This window comes from Bison bison, unplaced genomic scaffold (genome assembly GCF_000754665.1).
Source record: "Bison bison bison isolate TAMUID 2011002044 unplaced genomic scaffold, Bison_UMD1.0 scf7180017864036, whole genome shotgun sequence".
In the NCBI taxonomy this organism is placed as follows: domain Eukaryota; kingdom Metazoa; phylum Chordata; class Mammalia; order Artiodactyla; family Bovidae; genus Bison; species Bison bison.
In genome coordinates this window covers 2,574,826-2,597,615 of record NW_011494608.1, presented here as the reverse complement: position 1 = coordinate 2,597,615, position 22,790 = coordinate 2,574,826, and the positions used below count along the sequence as shown (strand labels likewise).

The 22,790-nt window shown below is 40.4% G+C and overlaps 1 protein-coding gene across 1 annotated transcript in view; it reads right to left on the bottom strand.

The window, feature by feature from the left end:
• Positions 1-22,790, bottom strand: part of KHDRBS3 (KH domain containing, RNA binding, signal transduction associated 3) — a 98,704-nt gene that overhangs the window by 10,670 nt on the left and 65,244 nt on the right. The window contains exon 7 of the mRNA XM_010834805.1: positions 11,843-11,925. Coding sequence (XP_010833107.1) covers positions 11,843-11,925 — 83 coding nt within the window. The remainder of the gene's footprint in view (positions 1-11,842; positions 11,926-22,790) is intronic.

Below are 22,790 nucleotides of genomic sequence, written 5' to 3'. Positions count from 1 at the left end.
TTCTTTGTGATCCCCTGGACTGTAGACCACCAGGCTTCCCTGTCTATGACATTTCCCAGGCAAGAATACTGGAGTGGGTTGTCATTTCTTCCTCAAGGGGATCTTTCTGACCCAGGGATCAAACCCGCATCTCCTACCATTACAGGCAGATTCTTTACCACTGAGCCACCAAGGTGTAAGCTTGGGCAACGTTAACTCAATTTTATCTATAAAATAGTTTTTAAAATAAATCTTTCATAAGATTGCTGTGAGGTTCAAAGAAGATTGTGTGTTACATACATAAACTTAGCTCTTATTCAAGGACAGCTGTTATGAGTACTATTGAGGTAGAGGTTCCTTCTGAATGAGCAGTATTTTTCCTAGAGTCTTACTGATGTTACACAAGCTATTTCTGCTTATTTGCTAGAGTGAGGAATGTACCTTTAATGACAACAAATCCACCAAAAATACCAATAACAACTAATAGTTTCCATCTATTTGAACAGTTCTCTGCAATTTCCTAACTTTAAGGAAGATAAGTGCTATTGGGCTCTTCATTACTTTCTGTAAAGCAATATTTTATTAATAGTTGTCAGTACAGAGGTCTTGAACATTTTGGTTAAAATTATCCTTAAGACTCCTTATACACCACTGGTAGGAATTAATGTACAAGTACTTTGAAAAACACTTTGGCAGTTTCTTAAAAAGTTAAACATATAATTAATATTTGACCCAGCAATTCTACTCCTAAATGTCTGAAGGAAGCTAAAATACATGTCCGCACAAAGATCTGCACATAAATGTTCAATGCAGCATTATTCATAATGCCAAGGAGTGAAAACAAACCCTGTATCTGTCACCCAGTTAATGCATAAACAAGACACGGTAGAATCATAAATGGAAAACCATTCAGTAATAAAAAGGAAAGAAATACTGATCAAAGCTATAATGTGGATGAACCTCAAAAACATAATGCTAACTTCAGAATACCTGATACAAAAGATCATATATTCTGATTATATTTATGTCCTTTTCCTTTAGTTGTTCTCAATCTTTTCTCTGTTTTTTAGCAACTGGTATACATTACACCTTGATGTGTTTATATTCATATTTATCCTGCTGAGGGTTTCTCTGCACTTTGCAGATCTGTGTGATGGTATTTTTTGTTAATTTTAGAAATGTTTGTCATTATTTCTTCAAGTACTTCTTCTACCTCATACTTTCTCTCATCTCATTCTGCAATTCTGATAACAGTAGCCTGTTTTACATCATCTTGCAGATTTCATACCCAATGTTCCTTCTACTCTTCATCTTTCTCTTTTCATGTTTGAATAATTTTTTATAATTTGTCTTCAAGTTCTCTTACTATTTCCTCTGTAGTGTACAATCTGTTAATAAGCCCACTGAAATAATTATTCATCCCTGACATTGTAATTTTCAATTCTAGCATTTCCATTTGGCTCTTTTTAAGAGTTTTCATTGGCTACATTCCTATCCTATCTGTTCATACATACTGTCCACCTTTCACACAATATCATTTAGCATATGGAATGTATCAATTTTAAGACACTGACTGACAATTGTAATATCTGGGCTCTCTGTTTCTCTTGACTATTTTGTCTCTTGACTCCGGGTTGTATTTTCTTATTGTATAATTTTTATTCATAATTGAATGCTGGATGTTTAGGGGAAAAAACAGAGTGAGATAAGTAAGATTTACATTTATAAAGGACATTTCTCTACCTCTGTCAGGCTGTCGGTCGCTGTATTGATTTTCTACCAAAGTTGTTACAGGTCAAGATATAAGGGTGTACAGACCACAGTCTTCTCCTGTAACTTCATAATTTTAAGTCTGCAAGCTCCTTTAATCATACTGGGATTAATTTTAAATAGGAAAAAGTTCTTACAACACATTCTTGAAAAGCAAAACATTTTGTTCCAAACTTCAAAGATATCTTATTCCAAAGGGAAATCTCAAGTTTTCTATTAGGAGAACTTGAAATTTAAATATGAATGGAAGAAAACTGTAACTTTAAGGATTTCCGAATACATAAGACACACTCCTTCTTTTATTTGAGGATTTTTGCACAGATCACTGTGTTCCCACAGATACATCCTTAGGCAAACTTTTACCTCCTTCAAGTCTTAAATCGTCTTCTCAAAGAAGCTAAACAGGAAGGCCACTGGCTAAACGTGACCGCCACTAGGACCTGAGCTCTACTGGGCACGCTCCTTACCCCTTTTTGTTCACTGCTGCTTACCGAGCACCTGGACAGTTGCTGGCAGAGTAGGTACTCTTTAGTTGTTTGCTGAATGAATGCATGAAAGACACGCTAGTGATTTATTTCTTTAGGAAATAAATATTTACTTAGCAAGTATCTGCAAGGCACTCTGAAAAGCTCTGAACATATAATATCTTATTCTCATAGTGCTCACTAGACAAGAAAAGCAGTTTTCAGCCTCAGCTGCTCATAAAAATTAGCTGTATTTTAAAAGTTTCAGATAGCTGTGCTATCTCAAAACTCAGATTAAAAATAAGAAACAAGAGATTGGCTTGGGAATCTCCTTTTTTTTTTTAAAGGCTGTATAAAGGACTCTTCCATTTAGCCCAAGTTGAGGGAAGGCTACCTGCAGTTCCACATTAGACATTCAGAGGTACCAGACTTCTTACCGTGTTTCCAATAAAGGTACTTGTAGAACAGATGTGGAATTCTTAAATGTTACCAACTGAAATGAAAAACCCATAGAGGTCTCTTTCCTGGTTGGTACTACACTAGGTACTGCGGATTAAAGGACAAATAGAAAAGGGTTTCTGCCACCAAGGGCCCCTCTGTATAAACAGGAGAGAGATTCTCAAATCCAGCAGGTATGAGTGGTGACCAGAGGCAAGCATGCCATATTCCAGAAACACACAAGGCTGGCTGAGTACTCTGTGAATGCAAAAGGGGATGTCAGAGGCAGAGAGTTTATCAAGAAAGCCTGCTGGATGAAGTAACAACTCAGTCAAGGAACCTCTGCTCTGAGGCAACCCATCTGGCAAAGACTAAAATGTAAAGAAAAGGAAATTATCCTGTTTGCACCATTGCGGAAAAGTCTAAAAACACGACAGGCAATTTTTATAGAAACATGCCAAATAACCACAATGTCTTTAAACACTGTAAGTAAAGAAAATTACTGAAGGAGCCATGAAGAATTTGACAAAATTAAGTTTATTCACATAATGTATGCTTTGAGATCTATTTCATCTGTGACTGAGCAAATTATAAATGAATCATGACTGAACAATTCAATACAAGGTTAGATTGGGTGAGTGGGTGACTTGACATGAGGTTAGAGAAAAATCAGGGCCAGATCAAGAGAGGTCCTCTTAATGCAATGGCTGCTAATAGATGGGAAAGTCCTGTATTAATCCTTCAAACTATACTATTTAAAAATTAATTGCTGGCACTAACCATACTTGGTAGGATTACAAACTGCCAAGGCTGCATACATCCCCCTTCAAATCCCCTTGTTTTTCAATTTGCCATACATGCTTTCCATCCCCCTTGGTAATCACATTTTCCTTGATCATAAACTTCACATAATCCAATGGGCAATCACTGTCCTGGAGAACCACAAATAGATGCCCCCCACCCCAAAGAGTTGTAGACACTTAGCCCTATGGCTTTTAGATTAAAAATTATAGAATTTTAATAATAGCTAGTGAGACCATTCACAAAGCGCCAGGTGCTTTCCGTGTATCAACTCATTTGACATGACAACAGCCTCAGAGGTGGTCACTGCAACCATCACGTCCGTCATGCAGATGAGCAAGCTGAAGCACAGGGGCGTGACGTGACCCCAGCTTCACTGTCAGAGAGCTGCAGAGCTGTGACAGACTCCTCCCCTTCACTCCCACTAAACAAATCTCGATTCTGCCTCAACTGAGGTGCTGGTTTATCTACATTACTTTGGCCAAGTTGACATGCATACCTTTTTTCCTATAGCTAAAATGTATTTCTTTCCCTGAACTTTGCCAGAAACTGCTTATTCTTTTTAAATAGTTAAATATATTTACACTGTGTTAAGTGTTACATTGTGTTAAGTGTTACATTGTGTTAAATGTTAGACCTATCCAACTCTTGTGACCCCAGGGACTGTAGCCCACCAGGCTCCTCTGTCCATGTAATTAGCCAGGCAAGAATACTGGAGTGGGCTGGCATTCCCTACCCAGGGGAATCTTCCTGACCCAAGGATCGAACCTGAGTCTCCTGCATTGCAGACATATTCTTTACCATCTGAGCCACCACTTGCTATACACTAAGTTTAGGCACTTATTGTGTAAACACTGAGTCAAAGGTTACAAACGCTTGGAAGGATCCGACGGACACTCATAATTCCAGAACACATCCCTTCATGATGTCAAATAAAAGGGAAAAAATGCTATCTCATTTAATCACACCCGCAGGGTGTGTGAATAACTTCTGCTTCTAAAGCTGTAAGCCCGGTAAATGAGGTTTGACTAGATTCTGAAAAATTCACGCACTGACGTTCTCTACTGTAAATCATTCTTCACAAGCAACTTCAAGCTGTGACCTCAAGTCTATGCTTCCAAACATCTTAGGACTCTAGACTAGCTAAATTACATGAGGCTGTCCATAAGTTTTTGTTTCACAAATGGGGAATCAAAATGGGATAGATGATTTTGTTTCTTTGTTGAGATTTCATTGACTGCAGTTCTCCTCAGGAAAAGGCTGCACAAGCTTCTAGATCAGACAACTAAACTGATGAGGACAAGTCACCCAGAGACAGTGCAGTGGAGGGCTCAGTGCCAGCCTAGCACACTCACTCTGAAACAACCACAGGGAAGTTCTATAATCTCTGGGCCTGAATTTCCTCATCTATGAAATGGGGTAACAGTAATAACCTACTTATAAGGCTGAAAAGTGCTGAGAACAGCTCCTAGTACATGTCATCTTTGCAAGTTTACTAAACTTCTGCTCTGTATACTGCTTTTGCTATCTCATTTAATCACAATCTCACAAGTCAAATATCCTTACCATCATTTTACAAATGAAAAATGAAGACTTGAAGAAGTAGCTTGGCCATAAACCTACAGCTGAGGAAGTGACAAAGTGGATTCAAATCAAGGTTTGAGTGGTTTCAGAGCCCTCCAGTCTGTTTAACAAAACCATGTGTCTCATTTTAAGAGTCAAGAAATACAAAAAGGGCTATCATCTTCTTTCATTAAAAAGAGGACAGAATTTGTTAGAAAAATTATTCTAAAACTAATAAAACCCATTTTAAGAACATATGAAACATGGGGAAAGAAAATATAGGAGATTCACCAAGTAGATCTTTATCTACAGACCTTAAAATCCAGTAGTGAAGATGTAAAGCTGGTGGCATGATAACCAACAAACCCGCTGTTTAGAATCTGCATTGTGGTGAGGAAACTTCTTCCCGGGCACGTTCCCGCCCAGCAGCATCTGTCACTGCTCTGAGTGGTTGATCGTAAGCACCGCTGTCGTCTTCTCGATGCTATTAAGCAGATGGCAGTGCTAAATCCAAATGATGTAGTACATCTCCCCGGTGGACTCTGTTTTCACACACCACCATTATCCCACAGCCCTCGGTGATAAATCTCACGTGTTCTCGAGAACGTGAAAGACTGCACTGACGGCGGCACTTGACTTACTGCCATTGGTGCGCCTGTGCCCTGCTGCTGCTTCCACGCTGCCGTGGAGCTCACGTGCGAGGACTCCACGCGACCACTTCACAGTTCTGGCATTTTCTACATACGTAGGGACTTTTTTTTTCCTTAGTTGCTTTCAGGTTAAGCAAAAGAATGTGGGCTTGATCTTAAAGAGAACTGGATATGAGGCCTGACTGCTATTCATAGTTTTGTGACTTTGGTCAAGCTCAAGTTCTAAGAACATTAGTGTCCTTTGTAAAACTAACAATCTTACAGATGTTCTTGGGAATTAAATAAAATGATAGACATGAGAGCATTTAATGTACTAGCTAATACTTGATAAGTACTCCTTGAAAATGTGTTAACGAATCTTGAAAAAAAAAAAGTGCTATGGGCAGTATCTGCCCAGCATCAGCCCTTCATGGACCACTTTCAGGATGTCTGCCATCTACGTCTGCCACTCATCCTGTGAGTGACTTAATATTATTCTCTGTATTATAGGTTTTATTTTAACTTAAGTAAGTTTACTATAATTTTTAGCAATACTATTCATAAAATCATGTGGTTGATATAGCAATTCTACTTTGCCAATAACTAAAATCTAATCATTAAAGCTAAAAGCGTCTGCCCATGTGCCACCTGAAAGCATGCTGTGAAACACCAGTGGTAAGTGTGCTTCTTTGAGAAACACTATGACAGAAAGAAAATGGACTGAGATCAGCATTGTCACTAAGCAAGTGACTCGGGCCACTTACTAAACCTCTCCTTGTGTCTCAATTTTCTCAAGAAAAGGGGGTGAGAATATCTAACTTTTAAAGTTAAAATTAAGATCAGAGGGGATACATGCGTGGGTTCACAAACACATTCACCCTGAGACAACCAATACTGCATTAGAGGTCAACGCACATAATTAACAGCGATACTAGTACTTGTTAAAACTTTGCCCTTAGACTGTTCCTTTTCCCTTTTAGGTTGTAGCTTCATTTTCACTATAACCTTCCCTCCTTTTTCTTACCGTAGGGTCCTTGACTGAGAACATATTTACAGCTTTACTGTATAAACTGGGCTGGTGTGTCTGTCACTTGGTCAATGTCCACACATTACTGTGTGAGAAGTTTGTTGTCAATCGCTACACTGCTTAGTTTGTGTGCTAAAGAGATTCTTTCAGCGCTCGTGCAGCAAGCAGTTAAAACCCTGGGCTAGGTGAAAGCATATTTCACAAAAATTCTGCAAGGTGTGGTTAATCCAGGCCAAACCATTACTGTTTTTAAAAGTCCAAAACAACCAACCCTGAAACAACACAGCGCTATCTTCCAATAGACAGTGATTTTACTGATGTTGAAATGCTACATCCTAAGTTGAACAATAGGTCATCATTTCCAAGGTGAAAATCGCAAATTATATTCACACCTCTCAAGTCAGCTCCTGAGACGACATTATTGCACATATAATGCTAAAGCTGCCAAGAGAAGCAAGAGAAGCAATGGCAAACTAGAGAGCAGGGCAGACAGCAGCATTAACTTCTGGCTCATTGCTCTTCTTGCAACTGGCGTCTGAAAACACAGCTAGAGTACGTGGAGCTTCCTGACAGCCTCCATTACTCTGCCTATTTGGATAAAAGCGCTTAGGTGTTGTTTTGTCATAAAAACAAGTCAATAATTTTGTATTCTAAAATTTTTTCTTAGCTGGATAATGGTTTTCAGAGATAGACAAAAACCTAAGCTTAAGTACTCTTCAGGAGTGCATTCTTGGGAAAGTTGCTAAACATCACATCTTCAACTTCTATACGTGGAAAAACTCAGCAGGTAGGGCCATTGTGAAAACTGGAGGTAATGCATTTAAAGGACATAGACAGCTGAGTGCTAGACTTAATAGATTCTCCCAAACTAGCAGCTCTTATTTCTAATTTCTTCTTTCAGTATTTCTAAGCATTTTCAGGAAAATCACAGAGATTGTGGAGGATGAAATGAAATAAGTACTTGAAAGTACAATCAAACCACAAACTACTATGGGAAATTAGTATGTCAACATTAAACCTGCCAGAAAATAAAACTGTTACTATGCAGTCATCCACTTAGGCTCAGGGGGTTATTAGCACTTTTTGGAAACCCTTTTTGTTCTACTTTTTTAATAATTGATAATTAGAGGAATCAAATATTTCTTAGAGAATTTACAAATATTCAGAAACACAGACTAAAATATTCTGAAATTTGAATACAGTCAAGATAACTAACAGATCTCCTAACGTAGTTACCTTTTGGTCTGTGTGATGAGAGCACCTGAAATTTACCCTCTTAGCAAATTCCCCAAACTCAATACTATATTAACTACAGTCATCATGCTGTAAAATTGTGACTGTTGTTAGAATCATAAATAAGACATCAAATGAAAACTAATCCCACTTAGTTGAGAAGGCTCCGGTCATGCCAGGGCAGGTGCAGGTTGAGCTCTGAGGCCATTTATCATCTGCTCCTTTACTCCTCACAGCTACTCCAGAGCTGTGCGCCCATAGGAATGACTCAGTAACTATTTTTGTGCTGATGTATATTAGAATAATTCCAATATTGTAAAGAACAGTTCATATTTCTCTTCACAGATAGGTGACAGCTTGTTGCTCATTAAGCGTGTGAAGTCAGGTAAACAACGCTTGTTTTACACTGCAGTACGAGGCCATTACAAACACTGATGGGAAACACAGCTGAACCATGCTGAATTTTTTAGAACTCTGTAGGGACTCTTATTTGTACTCTAATTTTTATACAAGGTATTTGAAAATTGATAAGAGAAAATTCCTAATTTGTAAACCTCCTGAGAGAAACTTTTTTCCTGCAACAAAAGTGTGATAAAATGATTACAGCACATGAAATGTAGATATCTAGTTTTAGCCTGCAACATTAGCATGAAGATAAATGAAATTCTTAGGCCTGATGAAAATGAAGAATCCTCCTGCCAATGTGGGAGACACAGCAGACCTGGGTTCAATCTTTGATCCCTGGGTCAGGAAGATCCCCTGGAGGAGGAAATTGCACCCCACTCCAGTATTCTTGCTGGGATAATCCCATGGACAGAGGAGCCTGGTGGACCTATGACTGAGTGACGGGAAATATGAACATGAATCAGTTTAAGCAACTGAAATCAAAACCATGACAAAAAGCAAGTTGAAAGATGATGGAGCAGAGTACAAAACAGAATGCATGGGGCCAATGTGGATCTACCACTGCTCAGCCCTGTGAGTTAAGACAGGTGAGTTAACCTCTCTGAACCTGCATGCAGGGAATGACATGCTTAGACTTGAATTCTGCAATATTTCAGGGCACACTGAGCAGAGAGAGTCTCTGTGAAGCCCACAGAGTACACCAAGCACACGGCCAACGTTCAGTACCGACAGTGAGAATGATGGCGATTTACAGGTCAGTACCCACTACTTGATTTGGGGGATGATTTCAAAATTTGCTTTAACTGGCTCAGACTAGATTTCTAATTCTGAGACATACAGTGTTGTACTTAAGCCAATGTTACAATATGTGCATATTATGAACTGACCTGTCCACCCAGAATCATAAATCGAAGCCCCACCCCAGTACCTATAATGTGTGTTTAGACACAGGACCTTTAAAGAGGTGATGAAGTCGAAGGAGGCCTTCCATGGGCCCTCGGTCAATCTGACTGGTGTCACTGTAGAGAGGAAATCTGGGTACAAGGAGGCAGCAGGGGCATGTGCCCACAGAGGAGACATCGTGTGAGGACCAGCACAGCAGTGCCAGCCGCAAGTCAGGGAGGGAGCCTCAGAAGAGGCCAGATCTGCCAACACCCTGAGCTTAGACTTCCAGCCTCTGTGGCCCTGAGAAAATAAGGATCTGTTGTTTAAAACAGTCTGTGGCATTTTGTTATGGTAACTGTAGCAAACTAACACAGCTCCTGGAAACACTTCTTCATCCTATTCCGTAATGTAGCTGCTTCATCATGATTTACAGTAATTGCTGAAGAGGAAGACAGACAGACCGAGGTGCAAAGTCAAGCCCCTTAGCTTGTAAGATGCCTGATCTTAGGCAAGTTTACCTAATTTTTATAAACCAGTCTTCTTTCTTTAAAAGGACTGATGCCTATTTCATAGGTTATGAGGATAAATGAATATTCAGAGTACCTGACCAACAGCAATTTCTGCATTTTCCAGAATGTGCAATTCTCACACAGTTCTCTGCAGTCTTTCAAGTAAGATGAGTTGTAGCACTGAAAAGATCATGACCAAGAAGGTGGCTGGGCTATCGGTAAGATGTTCCTTTTAAGTGAGTGTTCCTTGATGTTTAAAGGGCTTATAATATATAAGGTGCCATCTAACTGGTCTCTGCCTCCAGGCTCACCATCTGCTAACCTGGCCTCTACACGGCCTTTTGGTTAATTCTCCAAACCCAAGTGTGAACACACCACTCCCTAGCCGGCACCTCGTCGGCGGCTCCCTAGTGCTGCTGATGGTCTGGAGCCTGCACCCCAAACCTGGGAGGACACGGTCACCCCTCTCCCACCTCTTCTCTCCTGTGCATCACACCATGGAGCCCAGACAACACGCTCTGTGCTTGGCTTTGAGCAATGTCCTCTGGTGTCTGTACCTTCATGACTCCTACTAGCCCTTCACTTTCTTAGTGAAATGCCCCCTGTGTTCCCAATCAGACTCCAGCATTGTCTTAGCACTATTTTCTCTCAAACTCTCATGTGGTTACCATTTTACACTCCTTTTAAATATTTATATTTAATTCTAGCCTGTGAACTTTCCAAGGAGAGGGTCTCTGTCTCAATAATCTTTGTAATCCAACATTGAGCACAGTGCCTACATTTAAAACATGTAGTGGACATTTAATACATACTGGCTGAATAAATGACCACAGGAATGAACGCCTGTGATCAATCATATTACTATGTTATCACAGTTTAATACGGGCAGACTTCAAGCTCTCCAAGTCTGCTTCACACTCTGCATTAGCTATTTACTTCTCTGAACCTCGGTTTCATCATCCATACGACAGACGTGTTAACTCCTGTGCTGCCATTCAGATTAAACGAGACATGTGAGTAAAGGGTTGTACTCCATGTATGATTCTTGACTAATTACTTAAACTTATGCTCTGCGCTTTTCTTCATCTATATAATGGGAACATAAAACTGCCGGACACTGAGGGGAAAGAGTCTTGTCTGCTGTTTACTGTGTGCAAGTCACTCCAGGTGTGCCCAGACCTTCACGGGTACAAACACCATGCACGAGGCTTCCTGGAAAGAGGACCAGCTGGGAGTCAAAGCTTAAAGGCCACTTACTTGTGACACACTATACTGGAGAAAAACCTGGCATGAACAAAATGAGAAGAAAGTATATCTCTGCCCACCTCAGGACCCAAATGCCGATCTGCTTAAAGCTTGCCTTGCCCCACATGACTTCAGGAGTGAATTTATGCTTCATCAAAAAACCCATGGAGTCCATATTTATTGAAATTTATGCTTGATACAGCCAGCATTTTGGCTTGTATATGTCTATCTTTGTCTTCCACTTAGAGTTTTAAGCATAAAGCAAGAGGCTTCTCAGGATTTAGGAAAAGATTCTGAACAGAACACACAGATTTCATATACTAATGAACATCAAAGTCTACTATGCCAAGATTTTAAAGCTGTGTTCCCCCCTGATAACACTCATTTCTAAGTGAACACTTCTTCAGAAAACGAATCAGAACTAACTCATTTTTCACAAATGGAATCTGAAGTTGTTAGAAAACAAGAGCACTGTTGCTAAGAAGCGGAAATGATTTATGAACACTGAACAAAACTTCCGCCATTCCCATCCCCTGCGCTGATGAAGCAGGAAAGTCACACGCTTCTAAGATACTCTGGAGCTCCTGGACTCAAGAGCCACAGACCTGGCACACACTGTTCTTCCTTAGAATGTACTGAATGCTTAAGCTAAATTTTTAGAGAAAATAAAAGTTTCGAATTGTATTTTCCAAGACGCATTGCTTTAGCACTACAGTAAATTTGAGTGTAATACATGCTAGTTGGTAGGACAGACAGAGTTTCTCCACTTAAAACAAAACAAAGGCCAAGTCAGATCATCCTCACTGGCCAATCGTCATCCTGTTCCCAGAGGGTATAAAATGTGGACAGCACAAGCGTCTGCTATGGAGTCTGTTCAGAAAGAGTGACACTTACCTTTGGGTTGGGGCGGTATAGCTGTTATCATAGGAATCATAACTCTGTTCATCATAAGCAGTGCCATATCCATCATCATAGTCCTAAAATACAACAGAAGGACAAAAAGTTCAGAGAAGTTTCTGGAAAGAAAGAAGCATTCTGCTTTCACTGAATCTTTATTAATTCAGCTACCATTGAACTCTATATCTAATTATAATGTAAAGAAAAATATAAAATTTTCGTATCAGTGAAAATGACAGAGTAAGAACCTCCAAAAATTCCCTCTGAAAAAGCAAAGAGAAACTGGCAAAAACTGTCAGAATGAACATTTTTAGAACTCTGGAAATTAACCACAGGCTTACAGAGATCTAGGGAGCATTTATTTTTAAAAATTGGCTGCATCTTGGAAAGAACGGTGAGCTCTGATGTTTTAAACCTGTTCTGTTCCCATCCCTGACCCCAGCTCTGTAGGAGCCCAAATCAATCAGGCAGGAAAGCAGCAGGCCTGAGGCCACTGGAGGGGGCAGGCAGGGTGGAGTGCCTTCCAAACCCCATTCCCAGAGGACTTGGAGCTCATCCAGGGCACAAGGCCTTCTCCCTGAGGATCTCTGAGAAAATAACTAGGGGCAACTGTTTATGATCTCAGCCGCTTGAGGTGTGGAGGAAAACTGGTGCGAACAACAGGCTACAAGGAAAAGTAGAGGAACGCGAGATCCACTGGGGCTTTGCAAGGCTCTGCCATAGTTCTGGAGTTAGATACCGTGTCATATAGCTGCCCAGGACAGACCTGAGAAGGTCCTGAGCGCTCTCCTCTGGCTGACCTTGAGGTTCAGCGTAAGAAGGAAAGTCAAGGCTAAGCCAGAGTTAGTTGTAAACTGCCTGGCTGAGTGTTGAAGAGATATTCCAACATGTACTCACAGACTCTTGGCAAAGATGAGGGACTTAGTTTCTAACCATTTGATAGAACCTCCGTCCAGTCATCAGCTGAGCACCATGGTAACAGAGAAGACACTTCCCTGGCAATGCAGGATAAATACTGACTTCACAATGTAAGTTTGGAAAAGTAACTAAAGTCCCAGCCCAAAATGCGGAGAATTTGATTCCCACATGGAAATATTATTTATTAAACATCTAGTTTTAAACAAAAGACAATCTGCAATGTACAGAGAAATGCAAAAGTACAGTCCGTAAACAAGGAAAAAAGTAGTCAATAGAAACTGTCCCTGCAGAAACTGAGACAGTGCACTTGCTAGACATAGATCAGTTATCTGAGATGAATTCAAGGAACTAAAAGATAGACTGCATGGAAAAAACTAAAGAAGGGTATGAGAACAATGCCTCACCAAAATAGAGAATATTAGTACAGAAATGAGTCCAAAGAAATTCGTGAAGTGCAAAGTATAACTCAAATGAAAATTTCACTAGCGAGGTTCAAGAGCAGTCAGTCTTTGTCATCTTAGTTATTAGTTTCTTAGACAGGCTAACAAAAGCAAAATAACCAAAAAATGCAGACTCCATCAAAATTAAAAACTTCTCTGTTAAACGACATTAGGAAGAAAGTGAAAAGACAATCCACAGTGTGGGAGAAAATATTTGCAAATCATACATCTGATAATGGTCGAGCATCAGAATAGACTGAACTGATGAAGAACGGTCATAGCTTAACAACAGAAAGACAATGCAACAAGAGCTAAAGCCGTCCTCCTGGTTCTACAGGGACATTCTGAGACACTGTGCAGATGTGATAACAAGTACACGATGGTTATTTCAAAGCTATTTTGGAAGTGAAAAACGTCCAAAGAAATGATCATTCTGTAAGATCAAACTGCTGCTCAATGACATTTATATCCATGGAAGTGTGAATCCTGCTCAACAACTGACTTCTAAGTTTCTGGGGGTAATCAATTACAGTGACTTTGCATTTACTGATATTTAGTTAACATTTAAAAGAGCCAGGATATAATCTAACTATTTTTAGAACATCAGTATTATCAATGATAATCAATTTAATGATTACCGCAGATCTCTTGGAGTGGAGAAATGTGGTCAAGGGGTAAGAGAAAAGATCTGGAGACAGATGGGCTTCTGTGTTTTATTGTCACTGATTTTAGACAAGATTTTAAAGTGATGACCGTGGTTATTCTCTTTGAAGAAGCATCTAAATACCATAACTCAATTTAATTTAGAAAAGCAAAACTATCTAAATAGCAAGTTAAATTATAATGCATTTAATTGTGTGAGACAAATATTAATTCATAGGGATGACACTGTCTTTGTAGGAGTAGGCTTATACAATTTGTACATGATCACCTGAGATTTTTTAATGTTTATTCACAAAGGAGAAATTGAATATTTATTGAAGAGGTATGTGTTCAGAATTTTGAAAACAGATAAATATAAAAGGAATACTCATTAAATAATGGCAGAGGAAGAATAAAAGTCAAAAATATCCTGGGAACATACTGGAAAACCACAATGTCTCCTGCAGTAGCTGAAAGTGAGTTGCTAATATAGCTATGCTCTTGCAGTGACCAATGCAAGGAGGAGAAACATATCAGATAAGATTCAAACCAACAACAATACAAAACAAAAATTGAGATGATTTTAGTTTTAAGTAGCAAAATGAGATATTACAATTCTGGTGAATTAATAAATTCAGAAGTTAAGAAAGCAACTATCATTCTTAACAACAAAAAAAGTAATTTTTACTACATAAAAAAAATCAAAACCCCAAAACAACCCAACAACACTACCTCCTCCCTGTGGCCCCTACCCTGTGGCTGGCACTCCTGCTGGACACCAGAGAGGAAAGGTGTGTCCTGGTCTAGTGAGGACTCTGGCAGAGGTGACAGGTGACTAAAGAGAGAACCATCAGGCAACACGCCAGCTGTTGTGGCAAAGGGAAGCATCGGGGTAGCACAGAACAACCCAAAAGGCAGAGGGGAATTAAGTGTCCCAGAGTGATGAAAGCAGAGAAAAGCAAAAGCAGCTGGGAAGATTTATTAAAAATCAGGCAGAATGAACAGCAGGTGCAAAACAATGGAGGTACAGTCATAAGACCCCTTCTCATCCAGGGTCAGGGGGGCATGCTGTGCTGCAAATGCAGGTGGGGAGCAATGAGCCTGAGATGCCCATATACAGACCACGTGTGGCCAAGGTACAGGGTGTGGGTTTAGATTTTGCACCTCAGGAATCTCTCCGGAAATGCTGTGGGCATGGAGGAGGAATCAATCTGGAGGGCTGGACGTGCAACTAGGTCACTGCCTTGAGTGTGTGGTTTGGCAAAATGTAGAGCTTACTGCTGCTTCAGTAATCCGTCAGCAGCTCTAAAAGAAAATGGCTTCAACCACGCAGAATTCTATGCTTATTTAAAGAATCAAGATTCTTTAAACTCCTGTAAATGACTACAATTTTCTTAACTGAAATGTAAAGTAACAGACTATTTTAAACTTAGTTATGTCATTCATTCCTTGCTCAATTATTCTGAGATAGTATTAATACAAGGCTCTGTGTGTGTCAGTCACTCAGTCATGTCTGATTCTTTCCAACCCCATGGACTATAGCCTGCCAGGCTCCTCCATCCATGGGATTCTCCAGGCAAGAATACTAGAGTGGGTTGCCATTCCCTTCATCAGGGGACCTACTTGACCCAGGGACTGAACCTGGGTCTTCCACATTGTAGGCTGATTCTTTACTATCTGACCCACCAGGGAAGCCCTAATACAGTGTTAGTTTATTTGAATTTTCAAATTGTTTAGGTCATGGAATAATTGACTTCCGTATTTAACATTGATGATTTAAAAAGATTAAAAATGCAACTCTCACAAGATTTCTTTCATGATGATTTCACAGCTGGATTTGTCCATGGTTGTGTAGCCTCTTCCATTACAAGCATTATTTGTTCAATGGACAGGACTTGAAAAATACAGGGAAAGCATGAAGCAGATTGTAACCGACAAAAGGAAGACAAATGAGTGTGAACATGGATAAATGTGGCTTCTGGGAGGGAGTGGAGTGGATTCTTGTTGATACCTGCTGTTTTATTGCAAGACAGAGATGAGATCATTGGCTGAGAAACAGCGGAGTGGTCAGCCAGCAAAGGATCAACAAATGGTTAAAATGAGGAAGGAGCTCAAAGCTGTAACTACTGAGCCCATGGGCCCTGGAGCCTGTGTTCCACACGAGAGAAGCGACTGCAAGAAGCCCACACGCCACAACCAGAGAGGAGTCCCGACTAGCTGCAACTAGAGAAAGCCCAAGCGCAGCAACACAGACCCAGAAAACCGAGAGTAAATAATTTTTTTTTTTAAGTGAACAAAGATGGACAAGAAATAAAAGTATATTGATAAACATTCTTGCAGCATTCAAGAGACTTGTCAAGATCCACTCCTGCACTTTCATCTTTGATAAGGAAGACGTCTAAATGGAGCTGACAGGGCGACCTGGACACTAGGTAGGCGTCAGGGGGGCCACAGTAGCCAAAACATGTTCTAACACAGGTAAAGATCCTTCATCTGCCATTCCCAACCTGAAAACCACAGACATACGACCTGATACCAAGAAGTCTTACTTTGAAGAGAAAAGATGTTCTAGGATAAAGGAAACAGCATGACCTATTTAATTCTATTTCTGTCACAAGTAAAATCAAGCATAAAATTTAAGATGGGAAAAACCATTTTAAACAGAGAATTTACAAAAGTGATTTAAAAATCATGTTTAGGTTCTGGGTCCTTTCAAAAGGAGACAATTATGCTAACTATACACCACTTCACTATAATTAGGGTGAAACCTGGTCATTTCAAAATGTACAAAGTTTTCATATAAAACAGTGTTAAAAGATTTAAATTTAGGCTTATGATTATTTTGAGTTTATCAAACACACACATTAGCTAAGAATAGTCTTTTGAAAAATTCATTTTTGCTGAAGTTCTGAATAATAGTAATATCCTTGTTGAGTATCACCAATGACCGTGAACACATCACATAGCCAAGTTATTTTTTAATTAAGGACAAAAATCACAATTTTAACAACAACTCTAAATAAGAATCTGTCCCCTATAATCATTTAAATAAGACATCATTAATTCAACAATCAAGCTGTACCCCCACGTGTTGATCTATGGCTGTGAGGAATACATTACATACTTCCAGACTCGCACACCCCCTCACCACAGTCTCTGGAGTCTGACACCTGTGTTTTGACCCCAGCTCTGCCTCTGATCTGGCTGTGTGGCTTTAGGCCATCACCTGCCCTCCTTCCACCTCAATTTTTTTTTTTTTAACTTCATAATTTTCATCCCAATTTAGTTTTATTTTATTTTTATTTATGTTTTTTTTTTTACTTTTTATTTATTTTTTTAAATTTTATTTTATTTAACTTTACAATATTGTATTGGTTTTGCCATATATCAAAATGAATCTGCCACAGGTATACATATGTCCACCTCAATTTTGCAATCTTAATTCATCCCCTGGCTGTTTCCAGGGGTTGGGGAGAAACTAACCCAAGAAATATACATGAAGGCTGTCTGGCACAGCTCTTGTCCAATAAACCTGGTTCCAGTTTACTGACGACTAATTCCTGTTAACACTCTCAAGCTATTAGGCCAGAGAAACATCAGAGCTACCAACCAGGTAGCTTTCTTTTGGTGAATGTGATAAATTCTTAAAATATTGTCTAAAGTGTGATGTCTACATCTTGACTCTGCAAACACGAGTATTAACTACTGCTGTGATTTTTAGATAGAAGAGTGGCTGACCAAGAGTAGTTGTAATTCTATCCACATCTGGCCACAGCTTTCAAAAACAGGTCTCCATCAATTATTCATAGAATGTCTTCCCTCCTCTGTTTGTCTCTCACTGAGATAGAGCTAGATTTATTTAGATTTGACAAGGAATACAATGTAATATAATACAGAAAATAACAAAGAGGTTAACTCAGAAATTCCACAAAGGAAAGAGAAAACTGTAAATAGAAAATTAAACCAAATATCCCACAAAGATGAGAAAAGGGGGTAACTCAATTTTATTAAGCCCACATTATGTACCTCTGCTAAGGATTTTTATGTGGGTTTTTCCATTTTCCCCGGGAGGCTGACATCTGTTGAATGCCTACTGCTCTGAGCCCTTGGGGAGACTGTATTGAACAAACAGAATAAAACAAGCACCTCTGTCCTCAGGCAGCTTCCATTCCAGAGGGGAACATAACACACCTCAGTCCTCAGGGACACAGGGAGAGAGCGGGGATGCTGGAGATCTCGGAGAGGGGCCAGGAGTCCTCACAGAAAAGACTACAAATGCGAAAGAAGTGAGAAGCCGCTTATGTGGATTTTTGATTTTGCTGGTGGTGCTACTGGTACTTCCAGCAGAAGGAAGGGCAGATGGAAAGGTCAATGTGGGGTGAGCCAGGGAGGGAAGCGCAGGAGCCATGTCTCAGGGGGCCTTTGGGGCTTCAAGTGAGGCGCCACTGGAGGCTCTGGTGCCTCATGCGATCTTCAGGGCTGTCCAGGTTTTTATCTATTTCACTGATTTAACTTCCAATACACTATTTCTTCCCTTATCTGAGTCTAACCTGGAACTAAAACCATCTCATTATTCTTTATATTTTTCAATTCTAGAGTATCTGTTTTCTATATTTTCCAATTCTCTGCTTAAATCATCAATTTTATCTTTTCAATTCCATGATTATAAAGAACATAAAGTTTGTGTCTGCTTTATGAATCTATTATGGTCTGTTTTTACTGGTTCCTCATCTTGTGTGCCTATAATTTTTGATTAATTGCAATTATATATGAAGAACGAGAGAAATACCTGAAGGCCCACACTGTTGTGTTTCTCTAGAGAGAATTACACTTGCTCTTGGCACAGGACAGGAGGAGTCGCAGTCCCAGTTTCACCGCACCCCACACAGGGCCATGACGACAAGCAGCCTTCCTCTGGGAGGACAGCTTTTCTGGGTTCCCATTCAAAGTTGAAGGGATTTATCAGCCTCCTACACCCAAACTTGGGGGGCCGTGGACTCCAACTACTTAACCCTCTCAAACTCTGGATTTCTTCTGAGGCTCAATTCAGCTTCTCAGCTACCTCTGCAGGAACTGGGAGACGCCCTCACAGCCTTTCTCAACCAGGGTTCCACCAGAGTGTGAAGCCCGCTGCCCACAGCGTCCACTGTGTATGAAGTGGGCTCACTACTCTCCTAAGCAGAGCAGCGGTTGTTGGTACCACCCCCACAAAGCTAAGGAAATAATCATGCATGTCATTTTCTGTTCTGCTATTCAGACGAGGAACCCCAATTCCTATCAAATATCCAATGTATCTGATTATTACCCATATCGTCCACTAGAAATGCAGTCTCCCTGAGAACAGGGGCTTCACTGACCTTGTCTACTAGTGTCCCCAGGGCCTGGTACAAGAAAGACTTCAGTAAACACTTCCTGAATGGTGACTGACTGGTAGGGAAGGGTTTACATGAGTTCTCTCATTCTTCCACGGGTCATGGCTTGACTGGCCAGGAGAGAGGCCCCAGGTGCCTCCGATCCCATGCTGGAAGGGGAAAGGGCTCCTGACCCACCAAGACATATGCCTGATTCATAGTGCAGAGGTTGCTCCACAATGAAAACATCCCTGTCAGAATTTCATACGGTTAGTATTACGATTACTCCTTGCTCAGTTTGTAGACTTACCCAGAAACCTTCAGATTATCATCTAGTCTAATAGTAGAGGGACCAGATGTGCTTGAGGTTTGTTCAGCTTGAACAAATCTGCTTGATGAAAGACGTGCTGTTCTGTTATAAACAAGAGTATCTGGTCTGTCTAGTACAATATTTTTAATACACAAACTGATCATGTTTTCAACTTTTTATTCATGTATAATGTAAGCCATACGAAGGCACACACCCCAGGTGCACAGCTCAGTGAGCACAGCTGTGTAATCAGCACACAGATCAAGAAAGGGAACATCTCAGCCCCCGGACGCTCCCCTTGGGCTCATCCTCAGTTACTACCTCCCACCAGAAGGAACGCCATCCAGACTTTCAACACCGCTGGTGAAGTTTACTTGCTTTTGAGCTTCATAAAGATGGAATCAGGGTGGCAACCCCTCTGTGCCTGTTTCTTTCAATCAGCTTCATGCTCATGAGATCCATCCATTGTGCTGCAGGCAGCAACCACTGGTTCCTTCTCGCGGCCTGAAAGCTTGCCTATATGGCTGTACTATCACGTCCTTATCCACCCTAGTTGTAAATGCTTTTTCAGTTTTGCCTACACACCTCTTACATAAGCCTTATGAGTCTCTTTTGTGGTTCCCAGAGCAGAGCCGCTGTGCTTTGGGAAGAAGGCCTGTTTTTAGCTTTAACATGTGGTACCAAACCACCAAACCCTTTTCCAACATAGATGTATGGACTGACATTCCCATAGCAGTGGGTAAGAATTCCTACAGCACCCCATTCCAGTTAACACTTATTGTTTTAACTTTAATCTTCCTGGTGGGTGTGAACAGCACTGAATAGTTCCTAACAGTCCTATGTGATAAGCACTAATATTTCCATTTACAGATTAGGAATTGAAGTATAAAGTAGTTAAGCAACTTGCTTAAGGTCACACAGCAATTAAAGGCACAGCAAGGAATTAAAACTAGTCAGTCTGGTTCCCAACCTTGCTTTTAACCACTGTGATACACTGCCTGACTCCATACTGAGGGTCAGACCCTGTACCCTGATGAACTCCCCCAGATAATGTCGCACTATGAGGATATCTCTAGATGTCCCCCTAAATACTCATGTAAGTCAACTGCAGGTGTTCTTATCCTGAAGAGTCACTGTGCTTTGTTCCCATGTCAAGAAATCAAACACTGATTACTCACTTGATGAGGGGCTCTGTGGACAAAAAGGCATGGCCCTATCATCAGCTTAAAATAATGGGAAAACTGACAAGTAAAGGAGTGACCATATCACTCCAAGGTGATACCCTAACTAGGATGTGCACACATGGATCCAAACAATAGAGAGGGAGCCCCTGGCGCACACAGGGGATTGTGGGAGGCTTCAACGGGTCCTCTGTAGACTAGCATCTACTTGCAGGCAGGACTGAGCTCTACGCAAGCTGATTAAAGGCTCAAGAAAACAATAACACTAACATGGCAGGTTCCTGTAGGAAATCCATTGTAACCGAGGACTAATCTAGTGCCTTAGGACTGACCCGCCTGAGGACTAGGATGCATCCATCGTGCTCTCAGATAACCTTCCTCATCAGGGAGGCAGGATCTGCTTTCCAGGCCTCAGAGACACTATCATTTCAGAGTCCTCTGCTCCATGAACAAAGCACTTTTCTGGGGTTGTTTTTGCTTAAAGTAAGAAGGAAAAACAAAATCCCTTCATATTCATAAGTTTAAAATCTGAAATTATTTCCTAAAGTATTGCATTTCTAAAATAGGTCAACTTTTCAAGCAGTTTAGGAAAGAGACAGACTTGTGAAGCACCTGATAGACATTTCAAGTAAACTGCACACTGCACTTACTCTTGCTTCTGGTAAAATGGAGATAAAAAAATTATAGAACCTTCATCTTTTTATCTAAAATAAAAAGGTGTCCCTAGGCTTTTCAATTCACGTTTAAAATGCATTTTCATAAATAACCTTTTCACAATCTGCACTGTTTTAATTAAATTTTTCGCTATGGAAAACAAGATAATTGAAGCAGTTTAGACATTAGTTAACTGTCAAAAAATTATACCAGCAGTCACTGCAACGGGAAGATTTGCGTCAGTACAACCCTCATTGTACTCAAACTCCCAGACTAGTCACATAATTAAAACTTCAGGTGAGCTCTCAGAAGAATGAGGAATGTTCCTTCACTGAGTCTTTAAACAAAAGCTATATTAAAGAATGACATGTACATTTTAAAGATATATTTGGTTTTTCCCTAAAGGCTTTCACTGATGTTCCTCGTTGACTAAACTTCAGAAGGGTTTATTCTTCGGGCAGATGGAGAAACAGTGTTCCCTGTGGTGCCATTTTACAGACAAAGACACTGTCTATGTGGTGTTTTCTGGAGACAAGTTTCTTCCTCTATAGCTTTAATGAGCCTGATCAAGGGACAGGCAGAAAGGGTGCCTGCATGCACAACACAGTGAGGTTTCTCCCATTCAAACTGTCTCTATGACACTTCAAACCTGGGTTAGGTTGACCAATGTCAGAAGCCCCATGAGGAAATACTAGTTGCAGAAGAACTAGTGACACCAGTAACTTACTCAGTCATAGACTGCTTGCTCTAGTAAGTCTCATGTAACAACCTTTATATCTGAAGTGATGAAATAATTTCCCATTCATTTGATAATTTCTCTGTTTGCAAATACAGAGTTTTAAATTAGATGGAACTGGCTTGTCCAGGAAGCACTGGGTCTTGGCTAAGAGTGTGGCTCTCAAGCCAGACTGCCCGGCTTTACATTCCAGCTCTGCCCTGACCAGTGGCATGCCACTAGGAAGTGTTAACTCATGGTGGTGTTTTCTGGATATGATAGATCCATGCAAAGAGCTGAGAAACGTCCTTGTGAGGAAGTAAGGGCATGTGGGTTTTATTACTAACTAGAAGTGTGATTTGGGAAAACTTAGCTATCTTCTCTAAACTGCCTGGAGATCACTTCATGGGGATGAAGTGAGGACTAAATAAGATGATATAGGGTACAGTGCCCAGCAGACTAACACGTTCTGTAAATACCCAACAAATGGCAGCTTCCTTTTCTTCCATCAACTCTAGAAGTTGAAGGGTACTGTTTTTCTGTCGTTACTGAATCAGAAAAATACTAGAAGACAGAAGAGTACTATTCTGTACTTCTCTGATGGTTTCCAAGTAAAACCATCTGCTTCAGGTACTGTCCTTCTAAACATATAATAAATTAAAGCAGTAACTTCTGACCTGAAGACTGAAGTTGATGAGCTCACAAAGAAGCATCTAGAAAGCTCGGGAGCTTCT